Source organism: Aphelocoma coerulescens, chromosome 3, assembly GCF_041296385.1.
Source record: "Aphelocoma coerulescens isolate FSJ_1873_10779 chromosome 3, UR_Acoe_1.0, whole genome shotgun sequence".
NCBI lineage: Eukaryota > Metazoa > Chordata > Aves > Passeriformes > Corvidae > Aphelocoma > Aphelocoma coerulescens.
The window spans coordinates 110,785,874-110,805,719 of NC_091016.1; the positions used below are offsets into that span (position 1 = coordinate 110,785,874).

Genomic DNA, 19,846 nt, shown 5'->3' on the forward strand with positions numbered 1-19,846 from the left:
AATTGGCAACCTGCCAGCTTCCTCTCAGTGAAGCTCACTAATTCATTTCCATAAGTGATTGCCTTCAAAGTACCTGCTGGAGATGGTCTCCACGGGCTGTGAGTAGAGGAAGGCAGACTGTGCCACTTGCCCAGCAGGGCACGAGGTGCTAGTGCAGGTATCACATAAGGTCTCACTAAGCTGAACTGCCTTCTTGACTCAAACAGCCCCAGCCTTCAAACAGGCACTTTGAAAAAGTAGCTACATTTCCTTTAGTCAACTGCAGCTTCTCAGAGACTATTTTTTCTGCATACCTGTTCAAATGTTAAGAGCAAGATTTAGATGTGGAATTGTTACAGTATTAACATTTAGTTACTATTCACTATCTCTGCTTTCATTTAAGAATCATTTACTTTCCAGATGAAATTGGAGAAGCTAAATGAAACCCTGGTTTGGATGCAGAGTTTCTATGAGATTAAGACTATGGCTCCACTATGTGTGTGTACTGAAGTTTGCCATACGCATAAGAATAAAGGTAAGTGCTATTTCAATCACAGGCTTGAAGCTGGGAATAAAACAAGTAAAAACATCACTTGGGATGCTTGCAGAGAGTCAGGAATGAGGTACTATCACTCATGTTTACCCTACTAGTTCAGCTAATGGACAGTTTCTGCTGAAGGCACAGAATGGAGGTTAAACTTTACCTTTCAGAGCTGCTTATAGGAAAACTGCTTTATTTCTCATCTTGCTAGAGCCACTGTTTCTATCAGCAATGCCAACCTTTGGACAACCCTTTAAATTTTAACACTTACTCCAAGTTAACATAAGCTTTACATATTTATTTGATACATTAAGATCTTTATCTTTCTCTGCTCTCTCTCTCAGGTATTTGCTAGGGCATGCCCACAGTCCAGGACCTTCTGGCAAACAGATCAAAGCCAGCTCCAGGACCAATTAGTTTGTCAGAAACATTTTCCAATTTTAGTGCAGTAAGTGTCAGCAAACTAGCATCAGGTTAAACATAAGTCAGAATGCTTTGATTCAATTAGCAGACTATTTTATCACCAACACCCCTGTATTAGCTCCTAGTATTTACTTAGTGTCATCTATCACATTTAATCCAAAGCCAGAAGGGTAATGTCTTTTCATAACATTAAGAGCCTCTAATCGTATCGCAAAGACAAAAGATGTCAAGTCCCATTTCTTATCTCTTTTACACTAAAGGCCTAGGCAGCACAGGTCAGAGAGCCTGTCAGCCACATAGTTTCAGTTTCCTGGGTTTTCCCACAACATATTTTAGTTCTCACACACATAACAAGCAGTGTGGCAGCCATGGAGCCTGTGCTGTATTCTCTCATGTATCATTAGATGTGTTTATAAACAGCCTTCAGTCCTGGCCACAGCACCCATAGACTAACTTGCAGAAAACCAGCACTGCATTGAACTTGCAATATGCAACTTGTCAAGCCCATGTTCAGTAGTGGAAAACAAATGGGAATTCACAAGAATTCACACAGTAGTGGAAAACAAATGGGAATTCACAAAGTATTCAATTTGTTTACAGTCAACCCTTTTCTAATCACATATGAAAAAAGGCAATTCAGTTTCCCTACCTATTGAGGGCTTCCTTCACTTCAGCTGGGAGGGCAAGGGTAGGGGAGATGGCATTTATTAGTAAGTTCTCAAGGTCTGCCCTCATGTATGCTTTAAGAGCCATCCATGACACATTAAATTTCTACAGATTAACCAAACACAGAACCAGTTATTTCAATATACTTTATTTTAAAACAGGTAGGTCACAAAGCACTAAGCTTAGCCCATTCTGCCATACACAAGCTACAAATACTTGTTTGACAGCTGAGGGTCAGTCTTTAGTAGCATACATGAAAAGTGAATAAAAATCCATATAAAACAATATTCAAATAGTTTCCATAGGAACACAGATAATTGTGACCCATCTCCTAGTCATTTTTCTTGCATTTATGCCAAACCTAAATGTTAAAAAAACCACTTAAAAATTCTACCAAGAATTAAGTTAACAGTCCCCCAAATGCCCTAAATTCAGTGACTAACCTTGCACTTAGTTACTAAATATTACCTATACATTAATACTAGCTGAAGCACAAGTTGCTGGATATTCAATTCCGCTTTCCCAGGCACAGGAGACTGGCAGACTAGCAACATCCTGCTCCTCCACTTCAGCTAGGAACCCTTGCTCCTTGATCTGCTGCATTAGTTGCCTAGAAAAAAAAAAAGAGTAAGTCGAAAACTGTTTCACTGCAATCTACCTAAAAATGTAAGTAAGGTACAATTTTTTTAATTGCCAGTGAATATGAAATGAACTCTTTATGCATCACTGCAATCCAGACATTATTATCATAGGGGGGAAAAGTAAAAATAATAAAAGCAGAATCCATGCAGGTTACCTGTGGCTGGCTAGGCTTTAGGGTAAGTGCCAATACCAAGCTGGTTTTACCATTCTGTATAGGATTTAGATCTGCAAAGATGCACCTATATACCTGTAGCTACATCTGTACACCTCATGCTACACAGATTTACTGACTTAGTACTCAATAGTTCAGAATTTCAGATGTGAAAATCCCTGACAACTTGACTGTCACTTATTCCACACTCATATTCCTGGGTAACTTGAATTAAGAAAAAGTATGGATGACAGATTAGGAGTATAAAGGAGCTGACCAGACCAGTGAGAAACATGCAACTCCTTCCATACTCAGACAGGAGTTGTACTAAAACAACCTCAGAAGAACTTCAGTTGACTGTGTTTTCGGACTTACTTCATAGATTCATAGAATGGTTTGGGTTGGTAGGAGACCTTTAAGTTTTAGTTCTACCCCTCCCCTCCCCCCGCCCAACAGGGTCAGGGACACCTTCAACTGGACCAGGTTGCTCAGAGGCACATCCAACCTGGCCTTGAACACTTCAGGGATGGGGCATCTCTTTTAATTTGAAGCCATTACTCCTTATCCTGTTACTACGTGCTTTTGTAAACAGTCTTGTCCCATCTTTCCTGTAAGTCCCCCTCAGGTACTGGAAGGCTGCAATAAGGTCACCCCAAGGCCTTCTCTTCTCCAGGCTGAACAATCCCAGTTTTCTCAGCTTTTCCTCACAGCAGAGGTGCTTCATCCCTCTGATCAACTCAGCGGCCTTCTCTGGACTTGCTCCAACAGGTCCATGTCCTTCCTGTGCTGGGGATCCCAGAGCTGATGCAGCACTGCACGTGGGGTCTCACCAGAGCAGAGAGGCAGAATCCCCTCCCTCACTTGCTGCCCTCACTGCTTTGGATGCAGCCCAGGGCACATTTTGCTTTCTAGGCTGCAAGGGCACATGGCTGGATCATGTCCAGCCTCTCACCCAACAGCACCCCCAAGTCCTTCTGGGCAAGGCTGCTCAGGATCTGTTCATCCCCCAGCCTGGATTGATACCATGGGTTGCCCTGACCCAGGTGCAGCACCTTGCACAAGTTAAACCTCATGAGATTCCCATGAGGGCCACTTCTTGAGCCTGTCCAGGTCCTTCTGGATGGTGTCCCATCCCTCAGGTGTGTCAACAGCAACACTCAGCTTGGTGTCCCTCCTATAGCTCTAGTTATCTTAGGTATGCAAGGCAAACAGTTGTGCCACTACATGGCTCCTCATGTATTACTAGTGTTTACTTAGACACATGTAATTATCTTGTCTTTTACCTTTCACAGTTTCTAGCCACAAATTTAGTTGTACACCTTTGTAATATGTAGATGACATTCCAAAAGACTTTTGCCTGTCCTAAGAAGATCTGCACCATAATGTCATTGATATATCCATCTCAGTTAAGGGCCAGCAATTATCACAGTATTCTCTTGCCAAAAACAGAAAACAGACATAGGGCTGAAAGAGGGCTGTGCTGTGGCCTTGGACAACAGTTGTGTCTGCATAATTAAGCTCAGCATGCCTCAGACCAAGTATTAAATTTTAACAGCAACCTAGTGATACAGTGAAAAAGCTAATTATTCTCCTGCAGAGCCATTTTTAGTTCAATTAGACACAGTTCTGACGTCTTGAGGGAAGTCTAAAAGCTTCATGTGGTTTGAGAAATGCGTCAATTGACAGGTTTCACAAAAGGGAAGAAATAATACAAGCTTTGCTTACACAAGCAGAGTTAGTAAAAGAATGGAGGAAGCTTCCTCTTACTTTTATGGCAGGAATTCCCCTGAACTTAAAGATTTTCAAAAAATTTGAAAACAGCCCAGTAGCAGAGCTAATCATGCTTTAGGGTAACACTTCTGCCCAAAAGCCCTCTGCCAGTTCAGTAGGCAGATGTCAGTAGAGAGGTAAGGGCTTGCTCTTACAGGAAACCCCACTTTTATAGAAGGTGCAATCCATTAACGTGTGTTGCACTGAAGAGCACCCAGGTAACTTCAAACTGCTGTTCAAGTTGCAGTTTCACAGTATCCTTGCACTTAAAAGGTTGTCCTGCTTTCTTTGCTTACCTGTTTAATAACTTCCCATGGAGATCTAGCACTCTGCACTGAGCACTGAGCCAGAGCTCAACCTAAACCAAGGAATAGCTCTCAAACAAACAGAGAACATACTGTGAAGCAACACTGTTGAAAGTCCCTGCATCCTGCAGTCAGGATTTAGTAAGCTACTAGTTTAGAAGACGACATATTAATAGAACTGTGATTGACTGGTCTCTGATTACTAGGCACAGAAGCTAAACATAAAGAATTCATAATGATTCTGTAATGTTGTACAAAAGTAAAAACACTAGATTAATCCAGATTAATGAAGACTCCTAACATTACCCCTTAAAAAGGGCCTCTCCTGTAAGTGTGTACAACAGAAAAGTAATTAGTAGCATCAGCATTGTTCTAAGCACACAGCAAAAACCTTCAGAGGCACTGCCTTCTTCCATACAAGAAGTTTTTACAAGAGCTGTGGCACCAAAGCTATAGCCCTGCTTGTTAAAAGGGGTAGCCAACTGATATGAGCTATTCATTACAGTGATCTCAAAAGTACTGATGGATCAAGATATTTAGTTACTAACCATGCTGGTCTTGACATCACATAGTGTATTGTTGGCCTCTGGAATCCATTGAAAGTAGAAGCCGCTGCAACAGTATAGGCACCCATGTTTTCAAACAGGATCCAGTCACCAACTTGCAGCTCTGGCATATTAAAACGCTCAACAATCCGATCTAAACCATCACAGGTTGGTCCCCAAATGCTGCAGAAGTAGCCGCTGTCATCTGGCTTAGGCCGCTAAAGAAAAGAGTGAGGTATAATTATTTGACTATCAAAACAGAACTTCCAGAAGTAGTATCATAGTTGGTGTAACATTCCACCTCTGAAGAGAAGGAAGAGCTGCTTGCAGGCTCTTCTTCACCTCTGGCTTTGAGTTAATTCCACTGCATGCTTCATAAATTAAATTAAAGAAGTCTGGCAACATGAAGGGAGCAGTGAACTGAGAAGTGACTGTTGCGACAAGAATTCTCCTACATCCATGATACACGACCAGTATGTGGTACTTCTGAACAGGCTTACCTTTTGCAGGACTGGCTTAACATGTGCATGATCATACAAGATGCAGTTGAATGATCCATAGACTCCATCATTCACATAGTACATAAGAGTTTTGTCATTTGCATCATCTTCATCTGGAAGAAGTTGAGACACCAATGAGAAAATGCTTGGAAAGAAACACACAGATGCCTAGAACTAAGTCTAGATTTACATACCATCAGAACCTGTTTGCTCCTTTAACACAATTTTCTTTGCAATGATGTTGACTGCCAGTGTGAATGCTGATGCAACATAGTATCTTCCTGGCTCTGCAATAATATTTATTCCAGAATCTGAAGGGAAGTATTTATCCAGTGCTGGGTTGATTACACTTGTGATCTAAGGAAAAATTAGATGCCAGTGTTACAATTTCAGTAGCTACTCAAGTGCTACTTTAGAAGTCTGAGATGAAGGAAGACCCTCAAGTTCAAAATGATATACTAGTGAAACACGTAACATCTATTAACATCTGTTGTAATTTCTATTGACTGCTCTTGCTTTTTTTTTCCTCATTCAAAGTCTTGTTTGCAATTAAATTTATACAAAGCAACAAAAGCAGACATCACTTGCACCTTAAAGCTTAAGTAACAAAAAAGGTCATGTTTGAGGCTGAAGGAAATCACCACTCCTAGGCTCATTAAAGCAGCATTAATGCCCTGCAAGTCACCACACTTCAAATTTGATTTGTGGTCCACTTGTAGTGCTGCTATTCATGCACTATTCCACAGCTTACTGAATCCTAAAGATGTCATGGGATCATAAGAATACAGAGGGTTTTACTATCATACTTAAAATTCAGTTGCCTTAATGAACAGCAATTTACAAGTTCTGAAGTTATCATTAAGCTGCCTCCTACTGCAATATGACTGTATCATGCCATGGAGTCCAATGACATAATTTGTTCTTGATGCCTCACCTATGCCCCCATACTGCACTATGAGAAGACACACTTCATTAGGAGGTACCAGAAGTGCTACAATGTTAGCTCACACTATTATAAGAAAACTCTTTATGTAACTTACTGTCTCCTCATGTTAATATGTAGCAACATTCAACACCTCCTTGGACTAGAAGGCAAGGTGCTCTGACAGCACTGACAGCTTTAAGTAGAAGTCCTATAAATATCCAACCCCCTTGTCTCTTCTGAAAGCAGAGCTATTTAAAAAATTACCCAAAAGCTAGTTCTAAATCAAATCAAACACTGACCTAGTATGCTGCCACCCCTAAGGACAGTATGGGTTCAGGACTACCCTTTCACCCTATTTGGGAGCACTGCCGATCTATTCAGTTTGAAGAACAGCATCAGTGGAATACATCTATGCCAGTAAGAATCAAGCCTCTAGTTTAAACCTGCTTTACTTGTTTGAGACTACTGCATGCTTGTGCAGTCATTTAGCTATGTATCTAATGAGCTCATCTAATTTTTAGTTTTCTGATTAATTCCTCTTTTCCTCTTAATTACATTTCTGACCAAGCAGACACATTTTTGCAAATGTGTCTGCATACAAACAGAAAAGGCAAGATTTTATTCAATCCAGATCAACACTCAAACAGATGCTACAACCTGAGAAGTTCTTAGCAAACCTATACCTCTTCAAATTTAAGCTTGACATCTTCAGAGCCAGGGAAGCCACCACCAATATCAAGAAGATACATATTGAAGCCAAGTTCAGCCTAAAATGAGATTAACAATAACACTGTCAAAAAATCAGTTTATAATTTATCATTTTAGCTTAAAAAGTAATGTTAAGTCATTTCATTAACACTTGAAACAGAGCTAACTCATGTTCAAGTAACAGTCATTTGAGTTTGAGATACCAATTTTAGTGCAAAAGTAGAATTAGACTTACTCCCATATCGAACACACAGCGGGCATCAGAAATGGCTTGAACAAAGGTCTCTGGGTCTGTACATCCACTTCCAACATGGAAACTACAAAAAGATAGCAACTGATAATTTGTATCTGGCAAATTAGTCAAGAAGTTTTGTATAAACTCATGCCACCACAAGCAAAGGCATCTCTATTGTCAGGTAGACCACTTATAAAAAACTTATTTAATATGACTGTGTTTTGATACTGTCAGCTCACCTAACTCCAACAATGGCAAGGTCAAGTTCTTTTGCACGCTCCAGAAGAAGCCTGCTAGTCTTAAGTGTAGCTCCAAATTTAACACTCAGACGACAGACTGCTTTGGAGTCATCGGTGGTAATGCGCAAGACTAACCTAGAAACAGGAAAAAATGAGGAGTTAAGTTCAGTATAACAGACATCATCATCAGGCAGGTATGACCTCAGAATGACTGAGCTTAAAGATACAAGCTCCTCTGTGTATTTCTTCCTAAAGTGCCAGTAAGCTCTACAAGATTAGATTTCACTGGCTAAAAGTATGTTTATTACTTCACAAATTTGCAGAGTATCTTAATCTAATGAAGAACAAGTTTCAGATACAGAAATACCTGCTTTATCTTGGGAACCCAAGGAAGAATTATAGAACAATTAGCATTACTTACTTGGCTTTTGGATGGGCCCTTGCAACTTTCATTAGCTCTACTTCACTATCAAATGTCATCATCTGTACACCACTGCTGGCAGCATGTTTGATTTGAGATACTTGTTTGCAGGGATTTGCATATATTATTCGCTCAGGAGGCACACCAATGCTCTGTACCAGCTGTATTTCCGTCTGAAGAAAGAAAAGATTACACTTGTAAAAGACACTTCTAGATGGATGATTAATGTAATCAGAACAACAAAAAATGCTTAATTTTATATATACGTCTTGCAAGGCTGAACAGATACTAATGTCACAGACCAGAAGATAGTCAAGATCTCACCTTACTGGCGCAATCAAATCCTGCCCCAAGAACAGCAAGAGTCTTCACAACAGCTTTGCTGTCGTTACATTTTACAGCATAGAAGGGCGTCACCCGAGGAAGGGCCTTATGCCACCGCATGTGCTTCTTCACAATGTCCCCGAGGTCAGCAACATAGAAGGCATCTTTATCATCCTAGAGCAAACATACATCTTAACATTACAAACAACAGATAACAGGATAAGCCTAGAGGTCAGCATGCAAGGGGGCTGTCTTGCAGATCATTTGCAAGGACAACTTGTTCTATTAGTTTACAGGTTTGTAGCATCATGAAACATAGTGGTTTTCCCTTCATACTTACAGAAGATGACACTTCATTTATTTTTTGGTCAAGGATATCCTTGGCAGTAAAGCCTTCATCAAGGAAGGTCAACTCAAATTCTTCTTTGCTGAAGTTACTCATGACTTCCAAGATGTCAGGTTTACGTGAAAGGACTCGAGTATGAACTGCTGAAAAAAAAAAAGTTAATTATTTAATTTGAATTCATATAGTTGACATTCAGTACTTCACTTGGATTCATATAGTCAGTAGACTCCCTGGAAGTCAGTTTGGCTCTCTGGAAGTTTCTGCTGTCTTTTCCTTCACCTCCATATCAAAGCTATTAATATTATGGCTAGTGTCTACTTACCACTTTTTTTTTTAAGAAAACTCTTAAGCACTATTTTAGCTCATCAGTTTCAGAAGAAAGGGTTTACTTGTTACTACCAACAGAATCCAAGACTGTTACTGACTTCTGAGTAGTAACAACATGCAGACAAAGTCTTAACAGTGATCCCAATTAGCATTTTAGAACAGGATTTTACAGCAGTCCATTACAAATCTTCACTGCTAACAGAAGTCTACCTGCCAAGTAGAAAGTCCCTTGAGAACCCGAACTAAAGAGCAAAAGCACACTACTCTGCCGTCCATGACCCATGAAATCCAAGGGCCATCCTTTTACTGAGTAAATACAGAATACAGCATTCTTTTACTGACCAAATACAGAATGACAGCATTCTCCATCAAGCTGTTAAGCAGAGTGTGTCTGGCTATAAACCAATTTTAAAAGGATGTTTTATAGCTGTTACAGATTAAGCTTTGAGTCTAATAAACCCGAAAATCCATTGAACCTCATTCTCCCCCTGCTCTCATTCACGTGCAGGATAATTCTCCCACAATCTGGATTAAAGTCTTCTCTTAAAAGCCTCTTTGAAAGGACCATAAGAAGCAGCAAATTAAACACTTCTCAGGAAGGTGTTTGTTACTAAGGAGAAAATGCATCTCATCACTGACTTGCAGCTTTCCAGAAAGCAGTTCAGCGACTTCAGCTGTGGTTAAGAGAAGTGAACACAATCAGAAAGAATTTAGTTTAACCTCTCCTCTGCAGAGCACTGCGTGAAAATCACTTTTCCCATTAACATGTAAAAGGGAAATTACTTTTACTAGCCACAACAGATTTTCTTAAGAAGTTCTTGCAAGCTTTACATCTATGTTTCTATTTGGACTGTGTGCAAAGTGTCTGCAGCTCCCCAAAGAAAGCAGCTGTATTTAGACAAAGCTGAGTCACGCCTGCAGGCTCCGTACTCAAACAGCCAAGCTGCGTCTAGAAAAGGTGACCGAGGCGCCCCTGACTCCGGAGTCTGCAGAGCGGTGCGGGCTGCGGTGCGCACGGACGGGGCCGGCTGCCCTGCGCTCACCGACGCCCTTCTTCGCCGGGCTGGGGCTGCGCTGCCCGACTCGGCAGCGGGGCACTGCACGCCCAGCCTGACACTGCGGCTTCCCGAGGAGGCGCCTGTCAGCCCCGGGCGCACCTTTATTACAGCTCACATCACCCTGCAGTCCGGTCTAGTGAAGGTGTGCCTGTCTTAGGCAGAGCTGGAACTAGATGGTCTTTAGTGTCCCTTCCAACCCAAACTACTCTGTGATTCTCTGATTCGTTCCTGCCCCAGGCCAGTGTCCGCCGGGTGTGCAGGAGGGCAGGGCCCCGCGCCCCGGCGCCGCTCGGCCCAAGGGCGAGCCCGGGCGCCCCGAGCCCTGTTCCTGCCACGCACCTGCCTTTCCCCACCCCGGAAACAGCCCGGCGGCCACGGCGGGGCCGTCCCTTCCCCCGCTGCCGAGACGCGTAGCCAACACTCCCCAAGAGAGCCGGCGAGTTGATCTGGCCCGCTCGCAGCCGCCTGGAGCCTCCCCCTTCCCGCCGGGGCCGGGGATTCCCCGTGCCCGGCGGCAGCACCGGCGCCCAGCCCAGGCCGCGCCGCTTGGCAGCGGCCCCGCAGACACGTGGCTCTGCGCCGGCCGCTTCCGCCGCGGCCCCGCCGCCCGCCCGCTCCGCTCCCGGCATAGCCCGGCACATCCCGCCGCCCGCCTCACCTCGCCTCGGGCAGCGGTGGCGGACCTGATGTCAAGCCCCGGTGGCAGCCGATCCCCTCGTTCCGAGCCGCCTCCCCCTCCTCCTGCGAGCCGGGCGCGGTGCGCGGAGCCGGGCGGGAGCACCGGGCCGGCTGAGGAGGAGCGGGGCCAGCGGGGCAAGCAGGGCGCCGCGGCTGACAAAGCTTCGCCACGGCCGCCGCGCTCCTATTTATAGCGCCGCGGCGTCGCTGTGGCAACGCACCAGCTCAAACCAGCCGCGATCGGCTGGGACCGGGCGCGCTCCCACCGCCGCTATTGTGACGTACGGCTGAACATGCGCACGGCGCGGCGCGCCCCCCGCCCGCCCCGCCCGGCCCGGCCCGGCCCGGCCCGGCCCTGCCCCTGCCCGGCCCCTGCCGTGCGCCGGGCATGCCGAGCCTCTGCGCGGGCTGTGTCCCCCTGTAGCCGCTTTCCTCGTGCGGCCGCCCGGGACGGGATCCACCTGCGGGGTGATGTGCGCGCCCCCAGCCCTGCCCGCTGCCAGCAGGTGCACGGCCCGCGCCGCTCCCGCCGCCGGGTCGGTACCCCCGGGTCGGTACCACAGCCTTAGCGTGACAAAGCGGCAGCAGGAGGCCGGAGGGCTGCGGCTGCAAGTGATGCCTTTGGCAGATGCTGGAGGAAAGCACTACTGAGCCAGGGGAGCTGGAGTGTGTCGCACCCGGCGTGTCGGTGGAGTGACACTCTGGAAGCATTTGTTCCGCCCAGAGCCGTCCAGTTTGCGCGGCTCTCGCAGCCCCTGTGCTCGGCGCGCCGGCACTGGCTGCTCTCCGCAGCGGTGCTGCTCCTGCCTCCATCCCTCACCACTGAGGTCGTTACCCAAAACACTTCCCGTAACACTGACCGCCGTTTTTCCATCCGCTCTTGCTCTGACACTGGTTGCCGTTTCCACTGTAAGGTTTTTTTGTATTGCTGGCTTGTTTTAAAAATGGGCTTTGATGGAAGGTGTAAGAAGGACAATCAATTGATCCTTTCAATCCACGTTTAGCCCTGGAACGACTGGGCTTCCTGCCCCTCTCCCCCTCTCTTTCAACGCTTCGAGCCTCACCCATGGTAGATGCAATCCCCTACGGTCTGAGTCCCTGCCCTGTCAATGTTGTGGGAGGATGGAGCTGCCCTTGCCATGCTGAAAAGGGGATTTTTACACTCTGCTGCCTCTGGAGCATTTGTAAGAGTGGCAAGGAACCTTTCTGCAGCCCAAGCTGCAGGACAGAGCTCAGGGTGGTCCTGCTCCCCATGTCCAAGCCACCGAAGGCTATTTTAATGGCTATCTGAAGGCAGACATCTGGGCAGCCCCTGCCCTCCTGCAGAGCTGGCGAGTGAGCTGTGCAACATGGAGAAAACACTCTGTCCTGTATGGGGGAAAGTGATGGGAAATGCTGGCTGCTGTGGGGTGCTCTCATTGAGGTACCCAAAGCAAAAGACTGTGCTCACTGGGCTCAGAGGTCCCATCCTCCCAGCTCTTCCACCAAGCTCAGGTGGAAAATCCACTGTATTTCAAGCAAAAGCAGATCAATGGGATGTCCTTGTCCACCCCACAGCCCCTGGCTTCTGGAGATGGGTTGGGGGTGGAGGGCGCCAGGCTGGGGCTGCCAAACAATCCCTTGAAGGATCCCTTGAAATAAAGGAAAACACCAAGATCAAGCAGATAATAAACAAAAGCTGAGTTGGGACACAGCCAAGAGAAATATCAGGGGATAGAGCTGCTGGTTTTGGATAAAATAATTTAATGAAAGAAGGAAAAAAATATCCTAAAATACTTAAAATATATATATATATATATTGTGTGTGTGTATGTCATCACATATATCCAGGCATGAATTACAGAAGGTTTTCTAAATAACAGCAAGCAGTCAGTGGGGAAAACTGTCCCAGTGTGTAGCACCCACATCAGCTGGTCCTCAGGACACTACCTGCCCTCAACAGCAATACTTGTCACTGCACAAGCATTGTCTTTGCTAAGACAACTCATCAAAATCCCTGAGGAATTTCACACCACCTCCCCTGCCAGTTAACAGGGCAAATAATGGGGTTCACATGCCTCTATATTTGGCTCTGTAGGCAGCAGATATAATTTAATTTCATTTTTCTTCTGCTGACTATGAACAAACAGGGATCACAGAATCACAGAACAGTCTGTGTTGGAATTAGGCACTGGAAAAGCAGACAGAGAGGGAAGGGAAGGGCTGTGCCACCACCACAGGAGCCAGCTGCTCACTGAGCTGGCTAAAAAGCAAGGGCTGTGGTCTGGATAGGGACAATGGCCATCACCTGGCCCCAGCACTCCAATACATCCCTGGTACCAGCTATTCCCTCTTCACCTCCTCCCCTCTGGCTGGGGCTGGAGAAGAGCCTGCAGCTGTCCCCAGCAGTGTCCAGGCTGACTGACCTTGGCTGGGGCAGGAGGGCAGGGGCCAGTGGGTAGGCACTGCTCTGGTGTGAGACAACATGGAACAATACTTGAGGGTGGGGAGCAAAGGCTGGACTGCTCCAAGGGAACGAGGTAACAAAAATGACCACAGGATGCAATTACCTGAGGAACTGATGCATTCGTTAGCTGTTTGCAGATGCTTAATAGCAATGTTTTATCAGCTCCTCAAAAGGATGGGATTACCAAAATATTTCATTCTCCTCCCAGTTCTTGTCTCTGGAGAATCCTTGAGAGCTGCTGGTGACAAGGGCTGGCTTTGAGGAGCATAGTGTTTACAGGAGGTGCGCCAGTTCAGGACCCCAGGGTCAGTCAGGGGCAGCTTTCAGGCATATCAGGTACAAAAAAAGGAAGCATTCCTTTGCTTTCTGTATTTTAGCTAGTGCCCTGAGGGTCTGGCCAAGCTGTTCTGAAGGGCATGAGCAGCTGCACAGGTCCACCAGTCCCAGGGGCAGAGCAGATCCTGGGTGTGAAGAGCTGCGGGATGCTCCTACAGTTCTTGGCAAGCCACCACCAGTCTCAGACTACCTTTTATGAAACAATTGCTTGGGCCAAAAATGTTTTCCAGAAGAGGGCACTGGAAAAGCATTTGTTGGTAGGAGACCGTGGCCATATCTTCCTGATGTTTCCCCTCCTCATTTTCTCTCCCTTGCTGCTGTGGAGGGACAGGGGATGGAGAGGACTGTCTGACTTCCCCATAGCTGTCAGTGTCTCCTACATCTTGCAGTACAGCAACAGCAGCCTGGTGGTCCCTCACCCTGCTGAATGATGGGTGTCCTAGCTCTTACGGACCCCCAAATTTGGGAGGAGCTGGAGCCAAACCCCAGGTTCCTTCAGCTTTGGCCAGGTGGGGAGAGCTGCCCAATGGCAGAGGGATGAGCTGGCCAGCATCGCCACAGCAGCTGGAGGAAACCTCAAGGTAATGTTCGGCATTTCTCAACTGCTTTCCTTCCCTCTATCCAGGGACGTGGCGCTTCTTAAGAAATTAAGCCCTGTGACAGCTCATGGAGGCTGGTAAATAGTACTTCCACTTTATGGATGAAAAAGTGACTCAGAGGAAGATTCAGTGACTTACCAAGGATTGCAGAGTAAATTCCAGATAGGGGTATGCTGAGCTGTGGGCCTATGCAAGGTGGAGGTCCTCTGTGGGCTTGGGATGCAGGATATGTGCATGGGGGAATCTCATGGGGCTGCCTCCAGCTCACCTGGGGCAGCAGCTCTTTGTTCCCTTTCAGTTCATTGACCACTGCACAGAGAAAAGAAAACCTACCAATTATCCTTGTCATCCAACAAAGACCACTAGAGAAAACAGTGTTTCCAGGATACATTTTGTCATCTTTTATTACACATGTTCTAGGCATTTGAATACAGTTTCTTGCCACTTAGTGCTACAAATCTGATGTTGCATCATTTTGAGCCAGAGCACAAACTAAAATAACTCCTTGCTGTGGCTAAACCAGAGGAGATAGAGTAACCAATATTCTTGTGAAGTGACTGAAAAGCCTTGCTTTGCAGCTCAGCTCCAGAAATGCTTATGGATCTGTTTTCTGACTTGCCTTTTTTGGGCTTAGTAGCACAGTATGTTTAAAAATTAGTTCAAAACCTCACATGCCATGAGGTGAAGCACATAACTCTGACATTACAGCACCAGTTCTGTGCCTGAGCCTTGTCTAATCCTTCATAGTTACATATTTGAGATATATATATAGATATAAAATTACAAGTCAGTGCTCTCATATGCATGTTGTTAAATATACTTGATACATCAAGGTGTTTGAGTATCATCATCCTCAGGTGGGAGCTCAGCACCCACCAGAAGTGAGCCAAATAATTAGATTTGACTCTAGCATTGTTATAGTTAATACATGGATTCTGTAGGCAATATATGATGGTTTAGCAGAGTTTTTGAACACTTTGTATTTTAATAGACTTCTCATCTTGCTCTCAACAAAGACAATGTCAAAATTCTCTGAGAGTCAGGAAGAAACAGAAGAGCACTTGCAAGCTGTTGAACATTAGCTTGAAAAGCAGAGGTCATCCTGTTCTGTGGGATCAATGGAAAGGGAGTCATGGAAGCGACAGGCAGATGCGGTGAGTGCAGCCAGCAAGCGGGGAGGTAATGGCCAGTCCTGTTGGCATAGCACTGCAGTGCTCAGCCCATACACTGCATCTCTCTCTCATGTAAAGAACTGTCTTCTGCCACAGTGAAGACATTGCTGGGGCCACAGGGCATTGCTGTCACACATAATTCACAGCCAGCTTCTGAGCCCACCCTGCTCAAGACCTTGACTTACTCCAGAAACAGCCTGGAAGTTTGAGCAGTTTTGAGAGAGGAAGCACTTGGTGCTTGTATGCCCATTGAGTATCACCATCAAATGATGACCATTGATGTGTCAGTGTGGGATCTGACACCTGTATGTGTCTTCTTTGGCACATACTGCAATGGCCACTCAGAAAGGTGAATGCTGTCAGATGAGAGCAGCAGCAGGATCTGAATATGCCACAATTTGTGGAAATTAACACTTTGCAGATTTAAATCTTAAAATCTCTCCCATGGATTAGATCTTCAGGTGTTGTGCAAACACAGTGAGATTACAGACTGCTCCAGCAAACTACAGTTGCTGGTGGGGAACTCACTGCATGGTGTGAAGAGACAGGGAACAACGGTGGCCCATGGCATGTATTGGTGAGCAGAGCCCAGCCCTGCTGGGCTTCGTGTGTGCATGTTGCTCACACTGACCTTTGCTCACGAAGGTTTGTCTTCTGCATAATGCATGTCCCAGTGCAGAGCTCTGAGTACACACTAGTGATTTGCAGTAAAAGTAAGGACAGCTGTAAAGCTTAGTGTCTTGGTTTTCCCCACAGTCTTCCTCTGATTTTAGCGGTCTTCAGATAGGTGTAGGACACATTTTTTCCCTTCAGGCAGTGGAAAACTTAAGAAGCCCATCAGAAGTCAGCATGGTTTCTTGGGTTTGTGGCAATATTAGTCTTTGGTTATCACCTTTGATAGGAAGAAGGGTAGAAGTGAGTATACTGAATAGTGCATCAAACCTGTGACAGGGCTCTGAACATTTGGGGGGAAAAAAGAGACAAGTGTAAAATTCAGGAGATTATAAATTCTGGATATGTTAAACATAACAAGTATTCATTCTCTTTTGTGATAATTCTAGGTATATATCATGTAGCAGACAGCTTCCCAGACTGAGAACTGCTGAAGGTTTTCATGTCAGGGGAAGGGAATAATACATTTCTTTATCATACCTTCCACTCCTGAAAAGGCTCTCAACAGAAGTCTTTTGAGACTATACAATGAATGATACAAGACTTTGAAGGGGTAGAGTTCCTTACTTTTATTTCATATTCAGGGAATGTACGAGTTATAACATTACCTACACACTAGCCAGTGCAAACATGAGGTAACATCTCATACTGAAAGCCTCACATTTTGGATTAAGACTGGAGTTTAATTTGGGATTAGTTTAATCTGGTGAAGAGCAGTTTAAGAGGTGATTGTCTGAAGGATAGCTACAAAGATGGTGCAAAATTCTCAGTGTTGTCAGATATTGTAGGGAGGAGCAATGGCCATAAGTTGTGCCTTGGCAATTCTGGTTGGATATCAGGAGAAACTTCTTCTCCAGGAGAGTGGTGCAACCCTGAGACAGAGGTGGAGTAGCCACCCTTGGAGGTTTTCAAGCTTAAGCGAAACAAAGCCGTAGCTGACCTGATCCGGTGCCTGCTGATAGTCCTACTTGGGGTGTGAGGTTGGGTAGGAGACTTCTTTTTCAGCTGGTATTTCTGGGACTGTGTTCTACATTCAGATAGACCCATGGGTGATGCAGACAACCCTCATGACATTTTTCTGACCCAGCCCTTTAATGGTGTGAGTTGAGGTGTCTGGGTGCCAGAGATGTGGCAAGGAAGGCACAGAAGCATGTTGTGGTGGAAGATGGGTGACCACTTCTCCCAGGAACCTGCTTCCAGTCTGTTGCACAGCCCCTGTGTTGGACCAGTGCTTCAGACAAGGACATTGACCAGGATGGTCAAATGTCCCTTGCAGGTGGGGGATGGGCAGCGTGGTGCTCCAAGCCTGTGCAAGGGGGAAGGAAAAGCAGAGAGAGGCCTTTGGGAGGGGGACATGGGTCTGCCAAGCTTGTGCAGCTGTGGCCTTGCTCCCTGCAAGGGGTTGTCCTTTGGCAACTTATGCCCGAAAATGTCTGCCTGCCAAAGCACACAGTGGGACAGGCCAAACAGGCACATATTATGTGTCAGGAATGACATTCGGCCATGCTGATGGGATCCTATATCCATTAGTGGACTTTTACCTCCCTTATTCTCTAACAGGTTAAATAAAGCTCTGAAAACCTGAGTTCTGAGACAGTCAAAATTCAGATCCAGATTTTCTCATCTGTTCAGTCCTTTCATTAATAAGATGGAATAACTACTGATAGTAGTAGTGGTTTTATGGAGTGAGACAGAAAGTTATGTGTCTCAATGCAAAGCCCGGAGGCACACAATGGTCTTTTCCTAAACAAATTGAATCCTGCAATTGTCCCATGGATGGGACCTGCCTGAAGTCAAGGGCAGCTCTATGCATGAAGTGATAGAGCAGTAGGAAGGATCAGGCCTTTAGAGGTACATTTTCATCATAATGTTTGAAGATTTACGTGTATAACTACGCAACTCAGGGTGAGACTGTGCCTCTAAGGCAAAACATATGAGCTCATATAAAGAATTTATCATTATAATAACAATTTGCATTTCTATAGAACCTTTAATCTTAGGATCTCAAAGTGCTTAACAAACACAAATTAATTAATCCTCACAACTCTCCTGCAAGGTACACATGTATTATGGAGAGTTGCTAGCAGCTAGTTTTCCATTATAAGACTCATTTTAACTACCTCCTAACTTTGCCAAAACTAAACCAATGCACACAAAAATTTCACAAGAATGATCTTGTCCTGGAGTAGGATCTTTTTAGAAATTGTGGGGCAAATAGGATAAGATAGTTTAAGATAAGTAGGTTAAATAGGGAAACCAGAAAGACATCTGTGAATGAACTAATGCACATACACCATCAGTCCAGAGTGGAGGGACATGCAGAATTTGGGACACACACTTCTCCATAACTTGCTGGAATCGAGATTCCAGGGTGATAAATGATTATTGATTATTCACTCTATTATTTATTAAACTGGTGAACTAGACAAGTTCAGGAAGTGACCTGCTTTATTGAATGGAAGAATCCTTCACCAGGAGCTTCACTCATCCCCAGCTATGAAGAGGAAATCACTGGGAACCACACTGGAGCCTCCTTTGGAGAGTAATTCTGTAAAACCTCTGGGAAAAGGCTGGGTGAGCGGACCTAGCAATGGTCTGGTGTTGCAGATGGAATATTACCTTTAAGGAGAAGATGCCAACACCAGCTTGAGAGCCAGTGTCTGGCAGCATGCCCACACATGGATGGAGAGCAAGAACAAATTCTTCCTTCTGAACGAAAAAAAAAAATCCCAAACAACCTAAATAGAAGGAAGAAAATAATCCTGGGAAAAACACCTCTGACAACTCAGAGCTGCTCAGACCTGGGGCCCAGGCGTGGAGGAGAGAGCCAAAGCCTTTCCTGTTCCCTTCCTTCCAAAACAGGAGGGTGAGGTGTAGGTGGACAATAGGGTGGAGCCTTGTCCCTTGGCCTCTGATTGGGGTTTGCTCTGGCAGGATTACACGGATAGCAAATTGCTGCCACTCCCAGGAGGAAGGAGGAGGACAGGGGATTATGACTCAGGTGTTTGTAGGGTGGTACAGCCTCCAGGGATGCTTCCTCAGCCAGGGTGCCCCACGCTTGCTCTGGGGCTCCACTCAGCACCTCGTCCCCACGGAGCAATCGGTGCAGCACTGCGCCTTGTACTCCTTCCCGGCTACACCTTTCCCGCCGCCTTCGGGCACGCGGGAATGACTCAGACGCCCCGTGTCACTCACTTGTACCCACGCCATGCCATGCTGCAGCCCTCGGCTGGCATCCCGTGCCTTGGCCCGCTGTGTGCAACTGCCTGGCTCAGCAGGTGCTGTGTTTTGGTAACTCTTCTTAAGCTGCACTTCAGAAAAATAAAGCAAAGTCTGAAAATAACTCAGGTTTTGTAAAATCTGTGATGAACTGGTTGTTGGAGCATTTTTTAAGAGTGTGTGGTTGGAATGTATGGCAGATAGTACCTGTAATGTTGAAAGCATTTGATGTAGAGCCATCAAGGAGATCCAGTGGTAATTTTTTATTAAAAAATGAGATTTTACTCAAAATGGGGAGCCAGACAGACTCTGCTCCTAGTATAGTCTTTTGGATATAGATAAGAGGAAGAATCCTCTTTGCAAAAGCCATCCAAGAAGGGAGAAGAGAGGTGGAAAAGAAAGTACAGTCTGCCTTTTGCAGGCAGGTGGGTCCCATGGCCCAAGCAGACCTGGAGCACTGCAGGGGCCATGCAGGCAACCCTCAGCACTGCCAGCAGCAGTGTCTGCTGCCAGAGCAGAGCCTGGGTGCCAGGCCAGGGTCAGCCTGGGGCACCCCAGATCAACACTGCCTCCCTTTCACCACTGGAAGATTGCACAGATCAACTAATTGATATCAAGA

At 45.7% G+C, this 19,846-nt stretch overlaps 1 protein-coding gene across 2 annotated transcripts; it reads right to left on the reverse strand.

Moving 5' to 3' along the window:
• Window positions 1–1,737: 1,737 nt before the first annotated feature.
• ODC1 (ornithine decarboxylase 1) lies at window positions 1,738–11,044 on the reverse strand. 2 transcript variants are annotated; one of them, XM_069011590.1, is made up of 11 exons: window positions 10,764–11,044; window positions 8,715–8,860; window positions 8,375–8,548; window positions 8,051–8,223; window positions 7,630–7,764; window positions 7,391–7,472; window positions 7,131–7,214; window positions 5,717–5,879; window positions 5,523–5,635; window positions 5,026–5,240; window positions 1,738–2,219 (listed from the first exon to the last, which is right to left on the reverse strand). In XM_069011590.1, exons 2-11 carry the CDS (start codon window positions 8,814–8,816, stop codon window positions 2,078–2,080), a joined length of 1,383 nt encoding a protein of 460 aa, XP_068867691.1. In that variant the 5' UTR covers window positions 8,817–8,860; window positions 10,764–11,044; the 3' UTR covers window positions 1,738–2,077. The 2 variants fall into 2 exon arrangements, with proteins under 2 accessions (XP_068867691.1, XP_068867690.1); XM_069011589.1 differs by having other exon boundaries at window positions 8,715–8,863.
• Window positions 11,045–19,846: the final 8,802 nt, after the last annotated feature.